The 27652-nt window shown below is 41.6% G+C and overlaps 1 protein-coding gene across 7 annotated transcripts in view; it reads right to left on the reverse strand.

The window, feature by feature from the left end:
• Positions 1-27178, reverse strand: part of HIVEP1 (HIVEP zinc finger 1) — a 132613-nt gene extending 105435 nt beyond the window's left edge. For 3 of the 7 annotated variants that reach the window (XM_040546088.1, XM_040546085.1, XM_040546083.1), the window contains exons 1-2: positions 25828-25935; positions 23032-23178 (exon numbers count right to left, since the gene is read on the reverse strand). In XM_040546088.1, coding sequence (XP_040402022.1) covers positions 23032-23071 — 40 coding nt within the window. In that variant the 5' untranslated portion in view covers positions 23072-23178; positions 25828-25935. Of the gene's footprint in view, positions 1-23031; positions 23179-23340; positions 23725-25031; positions 25274-25827; positions 25936-27068 lie in introns of those variants that run through there. The other 4 variants (XM_040546081.1, XM_040546080.1, XM_040546082.1 and 1 more) reach the window with 4 other exon arrangements.
• Positions 27179-27652: the final 474 nt, after the last annotated feature.

A 27652-nucleotide genomic window follows, 5' to 3' on the forward strand; every position in this document is an offset into this window, starting at 1 on the left:
TAACTCAAAATTAAGAGTTTATTCTGCAGACTGTGATTGTATTGTAAAGGGGAAACAAAACCATTCAATGTGCTTCCTTCAGGTTTAAGGAAGTAATTAAATACTGTACAGATCATAATATTTGACTTGACTCAGTTTCTGGAAAATAATAAGACATAGTGGGGTTCATTCAAAATTTTGATCTAGTCTACATAAAAACTATTTAAAGGAAATATTAGCTTATACATGTTGCCGAATCCCTTTGCCAAAACTTGCTGATTATCCCAGCAGTCTTCCCTGCTACTGATGTATGAAAGAAACAGTCAACTAATTCATTAAACAGGAGGTGTTGATTACATACATATTGTTACCAAAAGCACAAACTACAGCTTGTTTCCTTTCTCTCAGTTACAGTAAATTTAGGTGCCTGCAAAACAAGATGACTAAAAATACTCAGCCTGAAATCTGATACTTCAGTAATACCTGGGTATTGCCTCTTTAGGAAGCCAAGTAAAACCAAATTCCATACTCTCAAAGCCTAGCTACACACAGCTAGTAGCTATTTGTGATTAAATATTCTATTTTAAAAATGGGTAAAGCTGAACACAGAGCACTTTTTTTGTCCCAGAATAAGCTTGTCCATGGAGCTGGAACATTCTCTGAATTCTACAGTCATACCTCCTTTAAATTCAAATTAGCTTCCAAATGCAAAAAGTCCCTATTTTCTTTTTTTGCATGGCCCAACTACAGAAGACTTTATTATACATTATAAGGAATGAAAGCTGCCTTCTACTAAGCTGATTCAACTGGGTATTTTCAGTCTTACAGCCAACTGAAAGAAGCCCCCAAATACATGAAGATGACCTAAACAAGTTTATCAACATTTCCCACCCACATCTATTTATGAATATGAAAAATTATAGTGACAGTGGAACTAGATTCTCAGATTTTACTTATAATTCACCACTGTGATGGACAGAGCTCCCAAAAGTAACTAAATGTAGAACAGGATAGTAGCTGAAGACAGTTTACAAGTATCTTCTTCCAAGGCCAAGTCTGTCATTGATTTAATTTGCAACATATGGTCTTGAAGTAAAACTAACAGTGCATGTTAATGTCATACATAGTTGCTATAAAGCGTTACAGCTCTAGAAGACAAAGTGATGCATGATTCAATAAAACTCTTCTACTACATGATGTAACTGAGTCCTTAAGAGGTAAAACACAAGAATTGTGTGTCCTCTTACTCATCAGGAAGACTTGTTCCGAGATAAGCTTAAAGAATAACACACTGCTGGTATATTGGTTGCCACATAACTAAAGACAAGAAAAAGAAAAAAAGAGCTCAAAAAAATATCAACAGAAACATGATCCAAAATTTTATTCCTTTAATTCTGCTTTTGAAAGTGAGTATTATAAAGAGCACCTACAGAGAAATGGACCCTCAGGTTTCTGTAGCTATAAATACCTTTGACAAAAAATACTGGAGAAACAGGTGGAACACAATACACGATGATAGTCTCTGAGTCTATACTTTGTTGTTAGCACTGTATATTTTTGTTTCTGTTTACTCAGTGATGAAGAAATTAATCCACCACTTGGCTGAAATAAATAAATAAATAAAATCACAAATTAGTTTTTGCTTGAAGTCTCTCCAGCATCTCTAGTCACATTGCAAGATCACATTGAGGACTAGTAGTAACAAATGCCAAGAAAAAGAAAGATTTGTTTGCCAAGTAGAACATACCCAGTGCCTCCCCAGTAAAGTTCAGACAAAACAAAGGCAATACATGACTCTGGAAAATGTCTGCTTTCATTTATTTATTTTTTAAAAAGCCCTCCAAAACACAACGCAGAGACCCATCACTTTAACTGAAGAGAGTTGTATATAGCATTTTACTTCTTTGTCAGACAACATTCAGGATGGTAAAGCAATATTTTCAGTATCATCCTCTTCTGATGTACTTCAGGTACTCATTTTTCCTTCTTAGCATTGCTTTCCATTGCAGTCAAAAGTGTTCTACTTCATACTATTTTGAATACTCATACAGAGAATGCTAATTACAAAAGGCAGGTGGATTTACCTTCAGGAAACACAGCACCGAATGGCACTAACTTTTCAGAGCTTAATGACAAAAATCTTATTTGCTTTGTAGCTCCTTCAGCCCCACTGAAGCATCACTATTACACCGTGAGACTGGTAACTCACATAGTATTTTCAGGAAAAGCTTTCTCCTACCTATCCCCTCTACATGTAACTGTCAAAGTTGACATTAGAGAGGGTAAAACCGTATATATTTGTGCAAGTAGGACATCTATTGCACTTGCGCATTACTGCTGTTAGCACTTGTTATATGATGCTGCTAAAGGAATGGGTCATAATATTTCAGTTCTGCAAGCTTTTGAAGGCCTATCCCAAACAACGGAGTACAATAAGGTATTTTTTCCAATTGCAGCAGCACAACAGATGGATATCCATGCCCAATATTATTCTGTGTGATGTTCCAAATTATACCACAAATGGCTTATGTAACAGAGGCACCATGCACACAGCTAAAACAAACTACTCTGCAACAGTGAATGGAGACTTTGTTGTTAAGTCTTTGCCAATTGCATGCATCATTGTTGGCTCTGCTAATGTTGAATACGGACAAAGGATATATTCTGTCCTTCATGGCAGCAAAACACAGTGATGCTGCTATAAATTAAAGAAAACACAACAAACTGACAACAGACTCATTACTACTTTCTTACTCTTGGTTCTAATACATAAATGTAGCAGAGCTCCTCACATTGTGCTAAAAATAATGGGAAACAGGGATAAACAGGGGACAGTCTTTCCATAGCTAAACAATATAGATCCCATTTCCTCCATCTGGATCCAGTTTTGTTGGCTTGTAGTTTTTTTTGTGTGTTTTTGTTTGTTTGCGTTTTGTTTGTTTTACCATCAACTGACTGTCCTTGTTCTTAGCTTTTTTTTCCCGTGTATTTTCAGAGCTGCTGTTCAAGCATATCAGTAACCTAAAAAAAAAAAATCTCCAGAACAGAATATCTATACTCATATGAGAATCTGCCCCACAGCAATGCCATATTTCTCTCCACTATCTCCACTATCTTTATTTCAAGCAAATTAAAAAAAAAAGAATCCAGTTTGGGGAAGGATCTAAGGAAGTTTAATTTATAAGTAGATACAGACATTTCCCATACTGGTAAGTAAATTATGCAGTGCTGATTCCTCCATAGCCCCTTGCATTGCTCCTGTTCCCTACCCCGCTCTCCCTTTCCCCCACATATATATGACCTGGGTTGTCTTGCTGCCAGGTGTGACCTCAATTATCACCACAATATTAAAGATAACCCAAATGGAGAAAAGTGTTCAGAAAGCACACATTTAATAGTAATGCTGCTTGCAGAAACCTGGGGGAATTCCAGAGAATACTACAAGCATGTAAGTATATAGGTGCATACACAGGAATGACATAAAACAGAAGTGTTTTCTCTTTGGGCATTAACACTGAGTCTGTATCAATGTTGTGTCCGCCTTAGGAACAAATTCCTATCATCATTATCATCATGTTTTTTGAGAAAATATGAAAGAAGAATATGAAAATATGAAAGAAGAAATGCCAGTATGCAGAACTTATGAGTATTTTCAGTAAGTTTTTACCAGGATTAAACAGAACACCATTAACTACCATGATGATTAAAGGCTACAGAGAAGGTACCTGACCATCCCCAGCATTGCCACCAGTGCCTCTAGCCCAACAGCTGCAATTACCCCTAGTATAGACAAGCCATTGATTGAAAAAGCAACCAAAAATAAAAAACAAATGTGTCTCTTATGAATGTCAGCCTGACATTTCATGGAGACCATTACAACGCAATTCCAATAATGTTTAGAAACTGGATTCTAAATGGAAGAAACAGTGAATGTAATCCTACAGATAGGAATAATAATAAAAAAAATACAAAACCCACAAGAGTTCTCATGGTTAACAGGACCTTGAAACAAATATCTCTTCGTAAATTTGAAATATATTCTTATGGAAGCAGAAATACAACTTAGACTGGTCACTAACAAGAGATATGGGCAAACAGAATGAACAGTTGCCAGAACTGATCACATATAGGATTTAGTGGGGAGGAGGAAACATTTTCCTTTTTCTGTGTTCCCAAAGGATGTATTTTTGTGGAATATTTGGACCGTTGTCATGGACTGTGGAATGAGCAGCTCATTCCACAGTCCATGACAACAGTCCAAATATTCCACAAAAAAATAGCTGGAAATAAGCTTAGAAAGAGTTGAAGCACTAATTGCAGCTTAGACTACTTGCAAACACAGAGTGAAAAATACTGCTACCCATGCTACTGACTACAACAGCTGCTAGTTTAAGTATCTGATGTTGGTTTTAAACTGGATTTGTCAGTCTGGAAATATCAGACCTGGGTGGACTTTGACCCATAGCTCCTGACTTGAGTGCCAAAGGATATTCCACAAGAGTCACTCAGACACTTCAGGAGCAGAATCAACTATGATCAAACTAGAGAAAAAACCTCTGGAAGTCCTCAGAGGCTACTAAAATCTCCCAGGCTGTTGCAGATTACAGATTACACATCAGAATGGCTTCAGGTGAAGAAAGACATTGGTGAAAGCAGTTGTGAAAGCAGCACTCTCATCCATTTCTTTTCCAAACGAGGAAATGATTCAGATGAGTGAAAACCCTGCCTCTCCCACCAAGCAACAAGAAAATGCGTAGTTGGTTGAAATGTCCCTTGTAAACAACTTCCCCATGTCATGTGCCTCCTTCTGCAGAGATTTAATTTGGAGAGAGGGCACTTTGACGAGAAACTCCAGAGTTACTTGACCAGGATTTTACCAAAGAAAACACTGTACAACAGCAGCAGGAAAAAGAAAAATTTAGGGTAGTAACACTGCAGAAATACGCTTATGCTACTATCGGATACAAACACTGACAAGTACCTAAATTCATGATTATATGACGTTCAGTATAAAAGCTGGTATTTCAATTTAGCAGACGCTCAAATTTCTGCCATTTTGAAACCTTTCTAAAACGAAGCATTTCACGTTCCCTTACACAAGATTTTCTATTTTAGAATGACTCTTGCCTGACCTGCAAACTTCCTTTACTCCCCCTACATCTTACGTTTTGAATTTCCCTTTTATTTAATGAGAATACTTTGTGGGTGTTTTATAAATATTGATTTATTCAAATACTTCACTGAAAAAGTATAGCACTGATACAAACGTAGTTCTGTAAATCAAGTCACATGTTTTAATAGCATATAATTCACACATCTTACATGAAAATAAGTCTGGCAACTTTTGTTTACATGCCTTAACTTGCTCATTTGCATTCCAGAAAATATTTTTGAAGTAATTAACTGGAAGTTACTGCATCATCTGTGCTACACAAAAGAAACTTCCATCCTGCACCAAACAATTGTTTTGTGTCACTAATCTTCATCATGATTCAAATGCATTTGGATTTCTGGTAAGAGCATATGACCAATATTAAAAAACTATATATAAACTAGCTCAGCTTGGACTCCTGCATTCAGCTGAGAAATTGTCAGTAGAAGCTCTCTCCTTCCTTGTAGCTACATTACTCAACACGCTGTGCACAGGAATTGTTTGTTGAAACGTTTGGTATTTTTAGACCTGGCCTCTCAATGGGAATTCCACACTGAAAAAAGGTATCATTTATACACTCAAATTGGTCATTGTGTCCTCCACTATGAATTTACATACAGGGGGTAGAAGGTGAATTGCTCAGTTATGAGCTGGAACTTATGAATGTGTTTAAGCACCTGCTGAAAACAACTAGGAGTTATGCTCTTGACATGAATACATGCTTCTCTGCATAGTTTTTTAAAAAGAAAAAAGCTCCAGCTCAATACGGGACAGAAGTACACATTAAATGAACCAATATTTAATAAAACCCACAAATCTGCTTTTGTAACTTCCAGTAGTTCTTTTAATCTTTTTTTTTTTTTTTTTTTAAGGGTAAGATACTCTATACGTAATTTTTCATGACTTTTAAAAAAAAAGTGAAATTATCTCTAAGGAAATACATTCAAAGCATTTCCATGGCATTGAGCATGAATGGAAAGGGATACTCAGAAAGAAGCAAAGAACACTCAGCTGGAATATTTACCCACCTCTTCCCCCCCAGCTCCGCTGCATGCACTAACATTAGCATCAGCTATAGACAGGTATGGACAAGGTTTTCTTTCCAGCACACATTTATCCACTTAATGGCAAACTAATACTTTTTTGTTACTGTATCAAGGATTTCATATATGATGAGTTTCAGAGCATTACTTCACTAGCCTTGCTGCTGTGGTGGTGAGGAAGTACGAATGGGATGAAACAGTTTGACTTGGAAAAGCATTACCATATAACAATCTGAGCTGTAGTTTCTGAAGAGAGAAAAGGGGTGGGGTGGTCGGATCCAGCTCTGGAAAAAAACTCAGCTTTTTACATAAAAATGTCCATTGGAAAAAATCTACGCTGTTATTACAACAATTATTTAGGATAACTTGTCAGAGCCAAAAATAAGCAAAGCTATTTGCATGTCAGTCAGAGATTTACCCAGGGGGCAAAGGAGCAGCGCACCAGGAGAGCTGTTACCCCCTTACCCTTCCCACTAGCAGACTCCTGTATGGTTTGCTAACAGCTGGTCAGCAAAATGACACAAAGAGCTACAACATGGTTTCACTCACCCATGCTGCAGCATCTTCAGCCTTGTACAACTTCAAAACACTAAGCAACATATCTATGCAGTTCCCACATATGAAGCAAAAGGAGCAAAACAGGCATTTTAAAATTCATTTAGTAAGCATGCTTTTCTCACACGGGCATACATAAAGAACAAGCCCACGATGACTTCCACCACACCAGCATGCTAAATTCCTTAGTGCTCCTGTCCTGTGTGCAAAGATGGCAACAGCGATGGTGAAAAACCTTTCCTACCTTTAGACAGCCAGAAGCCTATTCCCTTTATCTTCCCATGAGAATCTAATCCCCGTTATTCATGTTTTGTGGCTCCTAGGTTAGGGTTCGTGGAGGCTGCAGCCAGATTAGGAACCCAAAGGCCGTGCTCACTGAGGCCAGGCTCCACAGGACCTGCTTCAGAAACCAAACAGAAGAAAGAGCACGAGCTTTTCCCTTTAAATAAAAAAAAAAAAAAGGACTGTTTGCCACATCTCTTGCGACAGCCCAACTCAACTGAAGAAGCACAAACATAGTTGCAGTGACACGGAGGAGGACTTGGGCACTACTGATGGGAATTAATTCTCAGTGGTGAAACATCCAGCTGTTAATTAATTTCCAGCATGAACTGAAGCCTAACTGTACCTTCGGGCACTTCATTTCAATAATTCATTCACCATGAAGAGCCTCCCTCGAATGAAATGCAGTAAAACCCTAGAATGGTAAGAAGGAAGAGCATGCTGAACAGCTCTTGGATCACGTGGTGCTTCTCATCCAGCTGTGTCCCATGCATACACAGCAAGGCAACGGGCACCCACATACGCTTCAGGCAGGCAGACCTGTACCCCATTAATCTACACCCAGGAGCACTGGGCACAAGCACACAACAGGGGGACTGGAGGGGCACAAATGGGAAGAAAAAGACAGACTTGTGAAGAAGCCACACAGCTCAAAAGTTTAAGAAAAGGGTTCTGCTTGAAAACAACAGGTCAACAGGGAATGCTGCTATCCAGTACAGCCAGAAAAGATCTGGTTTTATTCCCCATCATGACCCTGAACAACCATTCCAAGGCCAGATCCAACAAAGCCTTTGGACACAACAGCTCCTCAGGTTTTAGTAGATCAGATGTCCACACACCTCAGCTCCTCACCTTTGCAGTAGACGATGTATAAGTAATGCCTTATTTTGAAAGGCCTGCTGAAGAAAGCACAACAAAAAAAAAAAAATGGGAGCCCAGATGACGGTGAAAAATGTTACTGTTCAACTATTTTGATTTCAGACCTCTTCAAGGATGATAGAGAAAAATGACAGGATTAATGCCTAAGTCAGTTCTAGTTATTTTCTTCATTTTTCTTCTAGCAGAGACAGAAGAAAACAGGCTGCATGAATGGTACTGTACCAACAATGCAATAGACAGAGCATCAAGTAGTTTGGATACTATGTATGCAGAAAGATTGACAATCGCAAATTACTTATATGTGGTACTGCTCATGTCTAACAGTTTTAAAGACACTTAAGGCATGAGGGGAGGTGGGAAAAAAATAAAATGCCTGCAAAGCAAAAGTTGGCAAGATCAGTAATAGACTTGCTCACTATGAAAGAAGATTGTTTTATTTGTTGCTTGCCTGTATTTTCTTCCTACACCTTCACAGTTCTCAAAACCTTTACCGGTTCACCAAGAACAGCAGGAGCCCTTCTGTGCAAACTTCTCTGCTCTCTATGCCCAGGTGGAAGGTGGAATTCAAAACCTTCTCCAGCATGTCAAAACTCATGCAACAACAAATATACCTGGGGGGGGGGGTCAGAGTTTGAGCAGTTAGAGGGCACAGAAATAAAATCAAGTGTCAATTGGAAGACTATGCATGCAAACTATAACATTCGGAAGAAAGTCAGATTATTGTACACAGGACTTCTCTTTCCAAGATGTTAGCACAGTATGCTCTCTCTCCTTTTGGACAGGGACAGCGAGCAGAAGGGAAACCATGGCTTTTCCGACACGTCTCACCTCCCTGATGTTATCTCCCTGTGATTATTTCCCTTCAATCATTTTACCTAAAATCCTGTGAGGAAGCATTCAGTACTTGTGTAAGATGTTGATTTTTAAAGAGTGATCATTCAAGATGCAAAAGATAAGCAAACAAGGCAGAAAAGCAGTGGAGGGACAGAGGGAGGGAAAGGCTTTGGTTTTGCCTGTCTACAGAATTTGTTTTGATACAGTATCCCTGTTGCATGAATTTTCCATATGCTTGTGTCAGATCCACTAACTAAAGCCACAGAGCTGTCAGATGCTCATTTTTTATTGTGTGCTTACGTGGCAGGCCAACCTTTCCGTTGAATCAGTCAGTCTCTCCTGAAGCCAGGATCTGCAACCCAGAAAGATGTACACACTCGCATGGCCAAAAGTCTCAACTTCACAACACAGGTGGGTCAGCAAAGCAAGCCACTACACTATGGAACCTAACAACTATTACCATTGCTTTTACAAGAAAGAATTAACGACAACATAAAAAATAGTAACTATTCTGCATATGCATTGTGAAGCAAACATCACAATGAAAACACAGATTTAAATGAGCAGATACTACCAGAAGTTAGTAATTCTTAACATAAATCAGAAAATCTCAAGCTTTTGCACATGCTCAACTTTCTTTGGCTTTAAAGAAATAAGGAGCAGTAGACATTTACCTTGTTACCAAAAGCCCTAACTCAGTACTTCAGTTAAAACTTAATTTAAGCCCATCCTAGACTACACAGAATTTGGATTGAAACAGAACAAAAGCACCAATCCCAGACACCTTTTCCTTTACCCCATCTGATTAAGAAACCCTATAATCCCACAACTAAGTGAAAATATCAGTTGCACAGGCATCACTTCCCAAGACTGGTGTGGGGGCAGGCACGCATTTCTACCTCACATCCACAGTCTTTAGCGCTTGAAAGATTACTTGAGAGGAATTTGGGGCATGGGGAACAGAGGTAAAATACCATATTTAAATGGAGCATACATACTAATCAGGACATAAACATTTAAATAACAGAATGCAGATCTGTTAATCAAATCTGATTGCTAGGTTTCCCTCCGTTTACTGGGCATTCTTCTGGAAAGTATCATCTTAGTTACTCTTTAAAGCCTGGTGGAGAAAAAGCTGATTAGTTATCCTACTGGCTCAAGAGACACGTTTTACATCAGCATTTACTAGAAATGCAATATTCAAATTAACTTGCAGGTAACTAGTGTATAATTGTGCACCTACAATAACCCTTTCTGTTAATTCCAAAATAGACTTTTCCTCTGGTGCCCCTTCCCTGACATCAGTATATTTTAAAGCATTTTACAGTTCTGCATGCCCTCACAAAAATAAGTGGGTAACCAGAAACTTTCAGCTCTGGAAAACACTGACCATTACATGCTTTTCAAGCCATTTTCTTCTGCCAAAAGGAACTTAACTTTCAAACTCTTCCCTGTTTCTAAAGATTTTTAAGCAGCTTTTTCTAAATATCACATCCAGCTACAGAAGCCCAACACCAGTGAGCTGTGACTATTGCTGGTCATGAGGTGCAAATCATGATTTCCCAGCCAAACTGAAAATCAGAAATTTGTAAGCTGCATTTTTAAGCTTTTAACATCTGACCCTAGGTGGCATATTAAGATTCCCTAGAAAATACCCAAAGAGGTTCCAATCTCTCTTTCACTCCTGATTCTACAAACAAGCACAGAAAGGAAGCTGCAAGGCACACGTGGCACAGCAGTCTGCTCGTCACACACTCTCTTTTCTTTACCGAAGTTCCCTTTGACAGTTCAAGGCAGTATACAGAAGCTGGAGTGCAAATATGGTCAGCCTTTTGCTGAAGCATAGAGGCTGATCATTCAGAAGAAAAGATGCCAAAGTGTGAATCTACAACTGAATGGGGAAATCGAGAACTTTTACAAAAAGAAAAGGATGGAAAAAAAAATACAAAAGTTATTGTAGAAGTTGGGAAAATGTTTCAATATTCATGCACTTCCAAGCAGTTCTAAGTGTGTTTATACAAATGTACTATAGATGTAACCATCCACAGGCTTGCTCTTTTATTTTGAAGAGAATGTAGAAATATTACTTAAAATAATAGGGTCAGTTTTCAGATATACTGAAAATCCATTACTTAGCAATGCTTTCTGAGCATGTTACAGACGGATATCACATTCTTCAAACCCCTGAACCTTGGCTCTTAATACACCATGTTTCTCTATAGTCAATTTCTTGTTCTGCTTTCTCACTGCACTGTAAAAATGTTATTTCTGAGAACATATTAATAGTATTTTTTAAAGCCTTGCCATGTAGAGGCTTTACTCTGCTTCTGTAGAAATGTCTTTATACCTACAACTTTGTTCAGTGAACAAACCATAACACATAAGATGTCAGCAATATCAAAGGTTTGTGAAATTTCAGAACAGATTAGGGAGGAATAAAAGACACTATGAATTTTCCTGTATTTCAGATGCTTGTTACACTGCTGATAATAGTTATACTAGCAGACTGAATGGCAGAGAAGCACTATCCAAGGACAGTGAGAACTGGAAGTTGCTTTGGGAAAAAAAGAATAAGAGAAGGAAAAAAGCACACAGGAGGAGGAAAAACACAGAAACATTACCTTAAAAAAAGCTGTGAAGAAAAAAAAGCTAAAATGATCGTCTTGAAGAGGAATGCACTATTCTTTTTGAAAAAACATGGTAGAAACCAGCCTTACAATACTGGAAAAACATTGATAGTTAAAACCTGTTTTGTGTCAAGGCCATTTCCCACCTTGAATTCTGTGAAGCTTCCCATGAGCCCTGGGACATGCCTGGATCCACCTAGGGTGCCTTCCCGTTCGAGGGGACGGCATCCCTCCAGCAAAGGCCCCAAAAGCAGGAGATTCCAGCTGTTCCATCCAGGAGCTTCAGGGTCTGCCTCCAGAGTACTCCTGCATATGCAGATGATACACTGAGACAAGCAAAAGTTTCTGGTTTTCTGAAGCACTGCAGAGCTTCAGAGCAAGCCTGACTGGCCTGCTTAAGGAGCTGAAGAGACAGAAGACTGACCATTTCAGCAGGGAAGCAGATCTGCATTCAGCAGCCAAGTAACAAACACTGGCTCGCTCTTGGTACCCTTGTGGCAATGGATGTCTTTGGGGTGGCAGCCAGATTGTGCAGCAATCCTGGCAGGAAACTTTCTTGAAGAGGTATTTGGGACAGCCTGACTAAAAGTACAATCGTCCTCAACCTACACAGCAACTCCTCTGATATCTCCAGAAGGTACATCACCATTTCAGATTATATTTCAGAATTTTGAGGAAAAGAGGAAAAAGCACATCAAGAAAATACTATTTTCAAACATACTGATGGACATATATTTGGACTTAACATATATTAAAAATGTTCTAAAATAAATGTATGATTTCATTGGCTGAGAAATATACTCTGTTTAAAAGAAAGAAAAAATACCAGGGGAGAACTTACTGAAACATTCCATATATCAATACCATGAAAAAGGATACATATTCTCCCACCCCTTGACAAATGCGTGCAATACTTGAGACAAATTTACTGTGTACACTGCATAAATATTTACTCTGAAAATTATTAAATCATCCCTGTAATAACATTCAGTATTTCCATAGTTCCTAATCTGCCCCAGTCACAGAAGCATTGTCCTCATACTGAAGAAGGCAATTATCTTTTAAGATTCAATGCACTAAACTATCACAACATACATACTTATCTCTGCCTCTTGACAACTGAGAATTACAGGAACATTTTGACATATGTATTTTGCTAATAAAAAATATAGAGCACTTTTTTTTAAACACAATTACTACATACAGCATCGTGTTTCCTTGATAAAACTGGGACAAAAATACTTCTTTCTGTAAGAAATCCTGAAACGGGGAAAACGGTAAAACCTACTGTCTGAAAGACACGCTCCTCTTCAAAAGGCACAACTGCTAGAGATTCCACAGAGGTAATGGAATAGGAAAACTACCCCAGAAACTGTGCCATTTCTAAACACTTCTTTCTTTTTCCTGGCTCCATATCGTGTCTGCATCACAATCTTTAGGGTAAGAACAAGTGTGCGATCTCCCCTCTGACCTAGCAGCACTCAGTATTTAAAAACAATACTGCTCAACATTAACTTCTCCCGCTTTTCCGCCCCCCAAAATTAAGCCAAAAATCAGAGGAAGTCATGCAGTGTGCTCTGGATATTCCATGACTACCACTGCTGGCAGGACTTGAGCCACATATTTCATAGGTAACTAAGAACACACGCACTGTTGTTTTGTAGCTACGTTAGGCCACAGGACCCTCCTCAACCACTGCTTTTTCTCTCTGCACCTCTTTCCAAACCTTTTGCAATTTCAGACCGCTGAGGTCTGCCCTGGGATTTACAAATGGGACTTAGCATGAACTTATCTTTTAAACATGCAGGAATCTGTGGAAAAAACGTTCACAGGGCATCTTAGCCTACCAGCCCATGGTCCTTTTCAAGACATTCTCTGCTCGCTGCTTCTGCAGGATATCGAAGATGCTAAGTGCAGTTTACTTCATTAACCAGATGCAATTAGGAACACCAACAAAACCTTAAATCAAAGATTAAACTGAAAAGTACAAATACTTCTTCAACTTTGTCTTCCACTTTTCACACCTTGTGGATCATTGAAAAGACACTTCTTTTTCAGTCACCAAAGGTCATAAGGAAATTGCTATATCAGCATGTTCTCTGAGCAATCTCATTCTGAAAGAATCTTTAAGGACCTTTTAAAAGTTTTTGTACAAAACCAAACAGTCCTGTCTACCCTACTAAATAAGAGCTTCCCCACTTCCCCCACAAATGCGTCACAGAAGGCTCCAAACATCAGCTGTAATTTTTTTTTCCCTCCTTCTTCTTAATGTAAATATTCTGAGTTATGACACATTTAAACAAGTGGAGGGAAAGACCACGCACTTTGCCCAATTCATCTCATTTGGAAATTTAAAGTCCAGTTGATTCATCCATCTCCTTTAACACAGAAAGGAAAACCTTACTTTTCCAACTGAGCAGAGAGCCTGAATTTCTCTCTTCGTAGTCTCATAAGCCATTACTGAGCTAAAATTCTTGCTATAGAAGTCCAACATACCAAAGAATAAGCAAGTCTAGGAAACACATACTTGTATAACCAGCTCCTTGAAAATGTGTAGCTCTAGAAAGTCTCGTTTATGTCTCCCTGCATAAATATTTAGAGCAGTTTGCAATTTTAAATCAAATTGTCTGATCACAAGAAACTCAAACTACATGCCTACTGCACCAAAAGGGAGTCATTTCAAGATAAAAAATAAATAAATAAACAAACAAAAAGCCCAAAACCAGAGGGCTATTTTTTTTTCTCAGCTTCCTGAATGCATGAAGTCGGACTACATGCAGAATGTTTTGGTGATAACAAATGACCGTGCCTAGAACAGAACAGTTTTCACCCACCTCTTCAGCAAGTCACCCACTTACCAACAGACAGCTGAGGGAGGCACTGCCCACGTTCTCCCTTTGCCAAGGACAGGGAATGAATGCAGCCCGCCGATGCTCGCCTGCAGCAGCAGGTATGTACTTACCTTACAATCCCTTTCGAGCACCAAAAAGTAGGCTCAGTGTAAAGTCTAAGGAAGCACTACTAGGCTACAAATTCCTTTGTTAATTCTTTACTTACAAAGAATTCACTATAGCAAGATATTTTTAAATGTTTACAATGCTCTTGGAAAGTTTATTTTGCTGCGTAAAAGAGGCCTGTGCAGTAACACAGCAGACAACCACAAACTCTGGTGGACTGATGCATACAGAGTTTGAAAATACTGACATGAGTGTCAACAGATAAACTTGCATAGTTTTAAAGTATTAGAAAGATAATTTGAGAAAATGTGAGACCATAAACCTTTGCCTTTTTCCTAGCAGACATTTAAGATGTCGATGATGATAAGTCTGCGAGGAGGCTCTGATAACTAAGCCTCTGTAGCCTATCCAGGATTTTGTTATTTACATTTTAATTTCTAATAGTTGCATACTGGAAGCAGCTTTTTCTTTTTTTAGGGAAGTTCACCATCCACTCAGAATGTTAATACAGATACCTTACATCTCACTGCAAACCAAAATCTATTCTGAGTTGCAAGAATTTAAAAAAAGTCATTCTTCTCAATGCTCTGAGAAGGCTTGACTCTCATAAAATGTAGCTATTCCTGAGCCCAAAAAACTTGACTCAGTTTCATCCCAGAGCCAACTGTCTGTTGTAATAGAAATGTTTGAAAGAACAACTGCTTACTTTTTTAAGAACAAATCTTACTTTTTGTTTCTCTTTTCATAACCTCTTTTTTTTTTCCCCCCGAGACATTCCTAACATACTGTGGCTCATACTTCAGCAAATGCCAAATTCTGTAATATTTCTTACTCTTTGCTCAATTAAAATAAACAAGATAGAGAATGTGAAGGTGAGGCAGAATTATATATCTGCATTATTTCAACTTCACTTTACTTGCAAAGACATCTAACTGGCTTATAAGATATCTTCAAGCTCCAGATCATGGCTGCTTTTTCATGTCTGTAGGAATTCAATTGTGTTGTGTTTGTTGTTTTTTTTTAACCTGACCCTTCACTAATTTCTTCCAGCTTCTGCCTGATTCTAACTGCAACGATATGATTTCTACTCCTTAAAAAACAATTTGTTCTTTTCTGCCATCAAGAGAGCAGAACCAAGCCGCTTCCTCCATTCTTTTTATCAAAGTCATCCTTGCAGGTGTGTCTTTGCAATCCTTTTACCTGGAACACCATTCTTTTATCCCTCTTCCTAATGTTATTTTAACACCCTCTGAAATCACCTATTCTTGCCACTGTCTGCATCAAGCAGACTCACTTTGCATTATCCCCTTCTAATATTTAGCATGCATACGCAGCAATCTATAATATACACATATTCAGAGATGACAGTGCCAGCTCCATTTAAATGTTGTTTGTTTTTAAACTTCAATCTTAGCCATACTTTGTCCATTCTGAATAAAAGCTGTACGCCAAATTTTATGGGCATTTTTTTATTATTATTATGTTTTTAATTGATGTGTTAACTAAGAAAAGTTCAGTTTCCTCTTGGTTTACTAAAATTCTTAAAGTCGTTCCATTAAGAACCTCTGTTGCTTCCCAATTTTGAATTTTGTCAGTAGAAGGGGTTTCTGAAGGGGAACAAGATAGGAATAAAGAATAGATCTCATGTTACCCTGATGAAAATACATACCTATTTTGGGGCAATTTAAGAATCCCCAAAAGCTTACCATTTATACACAGCAAATACAGGTTTCCAGCACAGTTTCACAAGTTCAAGCTGGCATACAAGCTTTGAAAAAAAGAAAAGGGGGGGGGGGGGGCGGGGAGAAAGAAAGGCAATCTTGTAACTCTACCTACTCTGGGCCCTCCATTTCCATCCCCACAGCTTTCCGACCCTTACACTGGCACAGGCTTTTGTGAGCCCAAGCGACGGAACCGCTGGGGTGCAAGAGGGGGTTTGAGCTGAGCCTGTCTTCATGCTCTCCCTCCCAGGCTTCAGTGTGCGCAGCATCGGGGATCTGATCCAGCATAAGAGTCACCCCCTGCCCTCGGTGTTAGCATAGCTAAAGTGATCTTGAAACCACCTGGGAAACTATGACCTTAAAGACGTTCCTCTCTGAAGGCTTTTCCTGCACTGAGTATTCCCTCCTCACTGCAGGGGCTTTCTCAGCAGCAGCTCCAAACTCTGCAACATTACGCTACACACAAGAAGAAGGATATTACAGAAACCGGCATAAACATTTAAAACCTGTAAGAGCCCTAACAGCTCTCATACCAGGAACAAATGCTGCAAAGCTCACTGATGGGAGAGGTTTCTCCCTCTGCTCCCTCATGCCTGGTCCACAGGGGATACATCGCTGTGGTACACAGCCCACACGGTGTGGTCCCACCGTGGTGGTGACTCACATGGAAAGCGCTGCGGTTCAATAAGATGGATTTTCTTGGGTTTTCTGTTTTTTTTGTTGTTTTGTTTTTCCCCCCTCCAGTTTACTATTTTAACAGCTAAGAAGCAACATTTAAGAACATCTTCTAAATGTTAAGATGGTGAAGCCAAGTGCTAAGAAGTCACAGAATGCCAAAAGTAAGGTTGTTTACCCAAATGAAGTCTGTTTGGCTCTGGGCCTTATTCACAGCACACGCCAAATACAAGACTACCAGTTTCTTCATCATCTTTTCCGTTGTTTAGCCACCGAGCAGCTGCTTCACAACACTGACAACTTTATCTTTCGAACCCTTAGAAGCTGATGTGGTGCTGGTATCTCCAGTTTACAGGAGAGAGACAAAAGCATGGAGAGATTAACAGATTTGCCAAAAGTTTTGACTAATCTTAGGTCACCTAGACCACGATTTTTTTTTTTTTTAAAGGTACTTAGCACTTTTACATCTACAACTTGGAAGTAAGCGGACCAACTGCAGTTGCAGAAACTCAGAATTTGTGCCTTGGCATCTCAGCTCTGGCAAAATGCAGAACACAATTACCAGTTGGCTACAAAAATCTGGTTTAACAGAATTGCTCAGCCTCACACAAGAAGCTTGGAAGCAGAGGCAGGAACAAAATGCAGCTCTCTCAAGGCAGTACAGTCTTATCCACCCTACCATTCTTTCCTCTCTCGCAATCCCCTCTCAGCAGACATTTTTCCATTGCTTGTGACCACTGACGTAAGGGGCCCAACCATCCTGCACAGCAAATAGGACAAGACCCTGTCAAAAAAACACTTAGATGATCAAATTTTGGGTTATATCACAGGGAGATGGCGACAGGACAGGTAAGAGGAAAAAGGGTGGCAAACCACAGCTTTAAATTCAGCCTTTATACACTGCAGTGTATTTTAGACAGTTTTTCAAACATACATAAAGATGTATATTATTCACATTACAACAGAATTTACTGGTTGCAGCCAAGAAGCTCTCTAAGGTGCAAGGACGTTTATACAGCACAGTAGGAAACAACTGTCAGCGTGAAGTTCTCACACTCCAAACAGGTAAAACAAATCCCCACGAAAATAGAGAGAAACATTATCATTCCACACCACAGACAAGAAACACGAGGCACAGAGAGACTACTTCTGTGGCCTACAAGAGATACATGCAAAGTCTATGCATTGCATTGTGGAAGGATCTTCTGGCACTTCGGCTGACAGCATACCTACAGGGCCACCTGTACCTTCTACCTTCATGAGGGAGATTTTAGCTTTTTAGCTGTTCAGGTATTGGTAACAACCCAACACACAGAAACCATAACTGCTGCCAAATGAATGGGGATTTCTATAATTAAGTCACCAAGTCAAAGCTCTGACTTCTTGTTCCACCTGCATCACACATGCTCCATAAGTTTGAGCAAAATACTTATCTGGACTTTCTCTACAGTGTCTTTAGGGATGTCTATGGGTACACTACAGGGCACAACACACCAGTACTTGTGGTGTACCAACACCACAACAACGGAGCCTCAGAAATAGCCTAAAGCAAAACATTTTTCTGTCAGAAACAGCACTATGGCCCAGAAGTCAAATATAATGCCTGAACATTTCTTTTGAACTGAGCAAGCGCAAGTTACAGAAGTGAGTCTTAAAAAAATATTAAAAAAATAAAAATGAAGACTTTGCAAATCCTTTGATGAAAATCATGAGTTAAAGCACAGCACAATGATCACTTCTCAGGTTTTATAGATGACATGACCAAACACTAATGAGAAATGTTAACCTGTCAGTTTTCAATGTAGACAGGCCTATTTCAGTACTGAAAGCACATTAAAATTTTAAACCAACTCCAAGAGTCTTTACTAAATTACACTTAAGATGTATCAGACACTTCATTCTCATGGAAATCATCGGACCCAGAACGTATGCAGCTTTCCAGCCAACTTAGGCGCACTTTTCAGATTACAGCAAAGCTATCAAGCTATTGAACAACACAATTTATATTATACCTGCACTTCTTTAACAACTACAAAGAGTTAAAACCTTTGAAAACAGATCTTGAACTTTATGGGCCCATCCACCATTTGTTTTGAATGGAAATATTTGATTGAGAAGAAAAAGTAGAAACAGCAACAATTTGTATTCCTAAAAATAAAGAGAAGCTTGTCTAGGAAAAAGACAAAGTTAAAAATATTTGTTACATTTTTGTACTAGTGCATCAGAGCACTGTGCTGAACACTGCACAGATAATAAGTTTTCAATTTGAACTCTGCAATTGGGTACGCCTAAGTAAACAAAAACATGAGTTGTTTTTCCTCCTATATCCTCAGAACCATCTGACAACAAAACCAAGCCCACTCAGCTCTGCTAAAAGCATGATTCTCTAATGTAACTGTACTTCTGGGAATACATTACTGCTTCTGTGAAATGTTTTGTTACATCTGTGTATCAATTGGCCATGTAAATATATGGTGTGACTGCATGCAAAGTAGTCTTTTACAAGTTACGTAAAACTTAACACAACAAATAAAGTAAATTTAGGACCAATGACCTCTGGATGTCTGGTAAGCAGTACTTTCTCCAGCCTCCCTCCTGAATGAGATGGATGTTTTCCTCTTTCACAACACACTCCTTTTCTGGGGGAGATGACAATGCTCTTCATTCGTTAACAACATGAGAATGTGTCTGAGATTAGCTTTTTTTTTTTTTTTTTTTTTTAAGAGACTAAGACAAGGTCAGGAACGCCTGCTTATTTGCTCTGTTTCAGTTGCATAGCTGACTGGTAACTCAGATAGATGCCAGCCTTTTCCCAGGCATGGCTTTAGCCTTCATTTTTGAAACTATGAAGTATTTTTTGGAACTTGAATGCATTCAAATCATATCCTTTTGAGACCCGCAAAAACATAATTTCTGTCCAACTTTAGCCACTTCTGGGGATGACTACAATTATTATTAAATTAGTCAAGAGACATGCAAGTCTGATACCATGCACAACAGCTCTTACCAAGGCAGTCCACTGGTGATGCTAACGTTTTTTCTTGAGGATGTATTTGCAGCAAGAAGCCGGGAAGACTGACACGTCAAAACAAAATAATGAAACGAGTACAGCACAGCAGATGCCTTATTGACATAAGGCATCAGATATAACACACTCGTTCAGCCGCAGTCAGGCATTAAAACCATGTGACAAGCACATAGTCATGAAAACAAACAGCCAACTAATTTCATTTTCTTTTTTAATTTATTTACAAAGTAATGTTTCCCATATCCTGTCCTCTTGATAACAGTTTGTTGTGTTTTTTTGTTTGTTTTGTTTTTTTCCTGCTGTAAAATTAGTTAGTATACTAACTATACTTTACACTGTATTGACTCATCTATAAACAGACAGCAAAATACAAGATAGGGGATGAGGGTAGGGGACCTCAGCACACACAAAAACACACACACACACACAGAAACTTGATCTTCACTGTGGAACACTTCTAATTTGTCAAAGACTGTCTGCTCTCTCAAAAGCATACAAAATAAGTAAAATAGTGCCATGACACAAAAAGAAGAGCCTTCAGGTTACTTGCCAAATTCTTACATTTAGATCTACATATTAAACAACGCCATTTCATTTTCCCCAGACAACAAAGCTGCTTACAGTAAACACAGGCAATATTAAAACTTTAAAAAACTTATTTCTGTGCTGATGAAAATCACAAATTAACTTTTTTACGGGGTGGGGAGAAGTAAAGTCATGGGTTTGCTTTTGTTTTAGAATTTGCGTACATACTTTAGGTTCTTGGACTTGGTTGCTTACTCTCGAGGCAGACTTGGACTGCAAGTGCAAACTAAGTAACTCGTCTGATGCACAGCAGAGTGGATAGACAGTGTCAAGGGTTGTTCAGAAGTGCTCTCTTGGAAAAGTTAAACATTGATGGGCTCCAGACATGGTAAAGCTACTGGAAACTTGACTGCGATGGGGCAACCAGAGAGGTTGAGACAAGGAAGGGAGAAGCCAGGTAAGGCTACCGTGTTCTTTGTACATAGTTCAGATAGTAATAATTAGGTGTAGACAATGTAAACATAACTTTTATCGTAAAAATAAAAGCTACTTAACCTTACATCTTTGTCTTCCAAAGGTTATAAAATTTCAGAGTTTGCTGAGTTCCACCTTAGACCACAGGCGTGTATTCTTTTTGCAGATCTGGTTATTATCTGTACCAATTGCCATAAATTAAACATCACATCTACAATGTACACTTAAAAGTTTTAATGGTTAAGACTCCCAATTTAAGTCTGGTCTAACCTTCCATACACAAATGTAAACTGCCAGAAAGCAGAGCTATGCAATCTTTCAGCCTCCTCAAAATCCATCAAAACCCGAGGTTTTCAGCATTTTCTGCTGTATTCTCAGAGACTGATAAAATAACTAAAACTGAAATCCAGTTTTCCTCATTATCAAGACTAAAAATGGAAATAGGGCATCACTAATGAGAAGTAAACTGATTTTTCAAATCACTTCACCTCTAATAACCTACGATAGCAATACATGCTTACAACATGCACCTCTCAGCACCTATGTAGTTTCAACAATCATTTTTAACTGTTAATAAGAGGTTCCAATATCATTTCAAATTATGGGCTCACTGTATACCTCTATTTCCCCTCCCAACATTTAACCCACCTTAATTTATTCAAAAACCTCTACTAGTTGTAGAAAAACAGAAACTGATAAAAACTGCTATTAGAGGGGTGATAAAAGCTAAATGACTGGGGAAATTATGCAAGGCAAAAAACAAGTAATTTATTACACAATTAAGAGTTTAATTCGATTATTTATTTTAAATGCTTTCAGTTAAATGAATACAAAGCTACAAAAAGCTTTACAGTAGACTTAACTCCTATTAAGTTCAAAGCAGTACAAGAGTGGATACCAGAGCACTAAAATTAGATCACTTTTATATTTGATTGGCAAACATTACATCAATTACATCAGCAACTTGGTAAGCAGCAATACTGAAACTTGGGGCCTAATTTATTGCTTTAAGTTCAGTCGGAATGGGAAGTGGCATCACCTAAATGCAAGACACTGCAAGGTGCCCACTGCTGCTTTTTCCCCTCTCCTGATCCGCGATGGAGGTTTATCCATCACACTGTTCCACATTTCGTGAGTGAAGGCACTGCAAAAACATCCTCTGCAGCAGAGATGCTTACTGGTAGCAGTGACACAGTTCACAGACCCCCAGAGTTTTTGATACAGCTGTATACACTAGCACTTAAGAGCCTTTCAATTGTAAACTAAGTGAAACACGTGCTTATGACTGTTGGGTTTCGGAGTTTGTTTTTCTTTTTTTTTTTTTTTTAAAAAAAGTTGAATCAAATGCTGTTCCTGCCACCAGAAGTTTATGTTGACATTTGTGGTTTTGTCCTTGCTTTTATTTTCTGAAGGGATGCTTCTCTGCCTACCACAGCAGTGAAATTCACCTTAAGAAAGCTGATGACAGCCACGTGAGGGGGTGCACACATGTTCTCCCAACAACTACATACAAGGCCGATGGTGGAAGCTTGTTTTCCTTCCACATACATGTCTGCTTTTCAACTAATCTATATTTTTCCCCTCATTTAATTCCTCCAGGGCCACTTTGACCAAGACAGCAACAATAATCAAGGGATCGGATTGCTCACATTCATCTGCCCGTCCTGGGCTCTGTTAAGCATGCCAGGATTTTGTTCCAGGAGCCACCTGGACATCTCAGCCTGTCAGTTTGTGGAGCATGTCCGTTACACACTTGCTCCCTTCTGCAGCCAGTGAGCTCAGCTGCGTGAAGGCAGGCCAGCAAGGAGACCAAGGTCATACCCAGCGATTCCTGCAGTAGCATGGACGACGGAGATGATAAATAGTGGGAAGGCACGCACTGGAGAGTCTGATCCCCTCCAAAGCAAGCCAAACCAATTACTGTCAAGAAAAACAATGACTGGCAGCCAGATCTCAGGCTGCATTTTACATTGCAAACACTTCCAATCTCCCGGTATATTTCAACTAAATTTTCTGGCAAGGAAGCTGTGTCATCTTTTGCTTTTTCAGAGTTCAAGCTACTTATTGCTCTAATCTGGAGGATATCAAGAACACAGTCGTGCACACACACTACAGCAATAAGAACAGATCCCACTTATTTCTCTCAATATTAGAGAAGCATCCTGGATTACTCCTAGAATTTGCTGGCAAGATATTTTGGGGTCAAAACAGACTTCATAAGTACACATTTCTTCAACCTCATAACTGGAAACGCAACCAAGTTTTGCAAACGCTTTTTCTCTCTGTGGAGAGCTACATACCTCTCAGATTTCTTGGATGTATCTGCTTTGTCCGCGGCATTTTCCTCTAATCTCTTATTCCACTTTTTCCTCTCAGAAACGAAGAGTACAGCAAGCAGAGAGATGGCAGCGCCATAAACTTGTCAAAGGGGTAAATTAATCCGCATGCTAAAAAAAATAAAAGAGAGAAGTTAGGAGATGTATGCAGCATTAAGAAGGAAAACAAAGATACCTATCCGCTCCCTTTCACCCTAAAACAGTTATGGAAATTAGCGATGACCAAGAAATATTTCTGTATCCATCCCTTTATGGAGCAAGATGTTCCACTACCGTAAGAAAATTAAATGAGGGTGAAACTCCTTTTGGGATTACTCAGGAGGCATGAGAAAACTAAGACACTTTTCCACATTCGTCAGCTGTTTTCTAGCCAGAAAATGTCTTCCAACAACTTGTGCCCCATGTAAATAATTCTGGAAAACTAAACAAAATTTGACATCAGGCTTTAAGATAATACATGCTCTTCTCTGGGTGAGAAGGCAAAGCGAAGGGCAAACACAGACAGCAGCAGCAACAGTCCACCCTATCTACAACACAAAGAAGCCTCGGGTTCCCCCACTTGGGGCTTGCACATCCAGAGGAACTCCTCAGGGGAGGTTTCTGGTAAAATACCACAAACAGCACAGAACCACATGGGCCCTTGACCCAGCTGCAAGCTGTTGCACAGCCACTTTCTGCCCTGCCACCCTCCCAGGTAGCTGCAACAGTCCCTGCATTTGCAGGAGGCTGCAGCCAGCAAAGGCCAAGCATGCACAAACCACACAGATGGGGGAATTTTTTAAGTATTTTTTAAACAGCCAACACACCAGATTTTGTACTGAAATGGTACCGATCCACACGTGCATCCCCAAAATTACACCTTATTCAACGTTAACAAAGCTTTCTCACTTTTCAGATGTTCTTACGATTTACTCCCAGTTTAAAGAGCAGTTTGTTTAATTTCCAAAATCCCCCCAGACCTATAGCAAACTACTTACACAGATCTTATGAAAGAGAAAACAAGTGGCATAATCCCCCTGTTCCAGCTAAACAAAGCGAAATGCCGACCACTTCTTTTTATAGCAATACCACCTCGGATGGTGAGATTTTCTTAATTAACCCACGGAAGAATTTCTCTGAATTTCTACAAACCCCTCAATGGCCCTTAACATGGACAAGATGATTACAGAGAGCTACTTAAGGGAGGAAGCATGTAGGATTTTTAGCATTTAAGCATTAACTTGGGGGGGGGGGGGGGGGGGGGGGCGTTAAGCCAGGCGACTTTTTTGTTTGTTTGTTTTATTTTTGTTTTGTTTTTTTTTTATAAAAACGAAATTCAAACCCCCCTTCAAGCAGACTTCTCGCCGCCACCCCTTCGGTCTAGAGGCCGCTGGGGAGCACGAGCATTAATTTTTAACGCTTCTTTTGTCTGTTGCAGCAGGAAGAGGAGCCAGACAGGGGAAGAGGCTGGCACAAAGGAGGGCTGGGGGCTGCCGGCTCTGCCCTAGGGGCTCCTCGCCGGGACGTTTCGAGGAGGGGAAAACCGGGATCAAACTTGGGGGGGACAGAGATGGGGGGGGGAGGGGGGGCACAGATAGAGGGGGGGCGCAGAAGTGGAGGGGATATAGGGGAAGGGGGGAATGGGGGGGGTATAGGGAGGGGGGAGGGGAAGGGGAGGAAAGGAAAGGAAATGAGAAAGGAGGAAAAAAAAAAGAAAAAAAAAAACATGAATGAAGAGAGAGGGAGGAGCCTGGGAAAACCCCTCCGCAAAGCCGCGCCGAACAAAGCGCTGCGCACACGCCGGGCACTTGGGGGGTGGGGGGGCACAACAGCACCATAGAAATTAAATTTAAAAAAAAAAACAAAAAACACGGGAGGCCCCACGGGGGGTTGTGGGGAGCAGAGCCTGTCCAGTACCACCCCAACCCCTATCGGTGCCTCTCCCTCCCCCCTTTCCCCTCCCGCTCCCGGGGCCCGCTGCAAACCTGGCAGAGGCTGATGGCGGCGGGGAGGCCGGCGGGGGGGGGATGGGGGGGGAGGCCGGGAGCCTCCTTCACTTGACAGCCTCAAACACAAACATGACCCAGCGGCGCCGCCTCGCACGGCCTCCCGCCTCCCTCCTCCTCCTCCTCCTCCTCGCGCCGTGCCCCCCCCGGCAGGCTCCGCCCCCCCCCGGGCTCCCCTCGGGGAGAGCCGCGCCGTGACCGGGGCAGGGAGGGGAGGGGAGGGGAGGGGAAGGGCAGGGGGGGATGCTCGGGGGGGGTGGGGGTGAGGGGGGCGTTACCCTCCCTCACTTTCTATTGCAGGAAGTGGGTGACGTCACCGGGTCTCCCGGCCCCGCCCCCCCTTTGCCCTCCCTCCCCCCCGAGCCTGGAGGTGGGGGAGGGGTCACCGAGGGGGTTTCCTCGCGGGCTGCTGGGTGAGGGGCGGCGAACACCCTGTCCCCCTCACTTCTTCCCCTCCCCTCCCGGTGCGGGGACCGCCCCCGGCCCCCATAATGGGGGACCCCCCCAAGAGCAGCCCTATTAAGCACCAGATGCCCCCTCACCATTCACCCCCCCACCCCAAAAGTTACCCCCACCCCCCCAAAAAAAAAAAAACACAAAAAAAAAAAACCGACTGCCGTCGGTCGCGCTCCCCCCTGCCTCCTCCCGGCCCCCGGGGCACCGGCACGGCCACGCAGCGCGGAGGATCCCGGAGGTTCCTCCCGCCCTCCGCCCTGCCGGCCTCCCGCCCGTCTCCACCGGGGCGTCACCCCCCGCGCCCCTCCGGGGTACTCACCCCCTCGCCCCCCAACTTTCCATGCCGGCGCCGAGCCCCTCCGCCGCCGCCAGTGGGCGGGGGAGGAAATCCGAGGGGGAGGCGCGTTGGGCTTGCCCCTTTTTTGGCCTGGGGGGGCGATGCGGGGGTGGGGATGGGGACGGCCCCTCGGGCGGAGAGGGACAGGGAGGGAGGGGCTCTCAGCGCCGAGAGGGGGGTGGGGGTTCTGTGCTCCCCCCCTTCTTTTTTATTTTTATTTATTTTATTGGGGGGGGGGAAGGTGTTGGCAGCTTTTCGGAACCACTCAGGTTTTCCGTCAGCCCCAGCGCACGCCGCCCTCAGCGTACAAAACCCCAACGAAATAACTAAACGCCTCCTCCCGCTCCCACGCCTGCGCTCCCCCAGCCTCCCCCGCCCAGCAGCCTCTTCGCCTGGAAATTTGTAGCGCCCAGACCGGCCCCTGCTGACCGCCATTTCCAGAGAGCCCCCAGTTTTGCAGGGGGCCCTCTTTCAAGCTATATTTGATCATGGGAGGCTTTCACGAGTGCTGCCTTTCACACGGGAGAAACCAAGGTGGGGAGAGGCAGTCACTCACTGCAGAGCTGGGTACAGACATGAAACCAAAGCTTTTGGTCACAGTCTCAGCCTTTTTTCCTCTTGAGGTCCCTTAATCTCCACCTTGAAAACATGCATGGCTTGCAGCAGTGGTGGGCTCCCTGCTGGAGGCAGAAGCCAAGAGGATAATCCATCTGCAAACCGCTAGGCTAGTCTGCAGCTGGACAGTAAGGCTGAGGTGATGTTCATTGCCATTGTTAATTAGAGACTCATGGGAGGATGGGACCCTCAAAGAGCATCCTTAGGAAAAATACTCCATTCCACTGCCTCTTGTCAGAGAAGAAAAAGATGAACTCTTTGAGAGGGGCTTTCCTCATCTTCCCCCTCTGGCTTTCAGAATTAGGGCTCTGACTTGCTGAAGAACAGAATTGCCATTAGCCTGAGCACGCTGATATGATGAATTTGACCCCCCAGGTGCTGATAGCTGAAACTAGTCCACCAGATCTGACCAGTCACAAACCTGAACTCAAGTGACCTCTGAAATTAGCTCTGGACCTCCTCTTGGCATCTTTCGCTGTCCTTCACCCATCTTGTTCCTTCCTATTCTACCCATTGCTGGAAAGCTTCAGGTTGTTGTCACCATGTCATAAGGAAGGAAGAATCAGATGCTGCCCTTCCACATAAGATGCCTGAGAACAAGGACCCACCACAGCTGTTGCAGGTGCCAAAGGAAGTCCCAGGCCACCCATCTCTTTGCAAGGTCCTGAGTAAGTTCAACGCAGATGCTCTGACCTGCAAGATGGAATGACAGACAGCAGGAAACTGTGAAAGTAAAACTGCATCCCACCCAGCAATGTGAAAATCCATCCCTCTTTGCTCACCGATATGTAGAGAGGTATAACCAGTGGCCTTCCCCTGCAGACAAGCACGAGTGTCCTTCCAGAGCAACCCAGTGAGGTGGCGAAGAGGAGGCGGCTCCTTGATGGGGGAGAAGAGGACAGTGGGGTCCTCATATTTATCAAATGGTGCCAGTTAGAAAATAAAAAAGATGATTTGGGTCAGAGGACACAACACAGAACTGAAAGTCTGACCCCATGAGGTTGTTCCCACCACGACCTGGAGAAGCGGCCAGAGAAGCAGCCATGAGCTGCTGCCGCTCCTCAGCCTGTGCACCCCGACTGAGCAGGGTTAGGACCCAAAGAGTAGTCTCCGGTTCATCTCAAGGGTGGCAGAAAATCTGCTCCCCAGAGCAGCCCTGGGAAAGTTCTGAAAAGACAGCATAACGGGCTGT

This window comes from Cygnus olor, chromosome 2 (genome assembly GCF_009769625.2).
Source record: "Cygnus olor isolate bCygOlo1 chromosome 2, bCygOlo1.pri.v2, whole genome shotgun sequence".
Taxonomy (NCBI): domain Eukaryota; kingdom Metazoa; phylum Chordata; class Aves; order Anseriformes; family Anatidae; genus Cygnus; species Cygnus olor.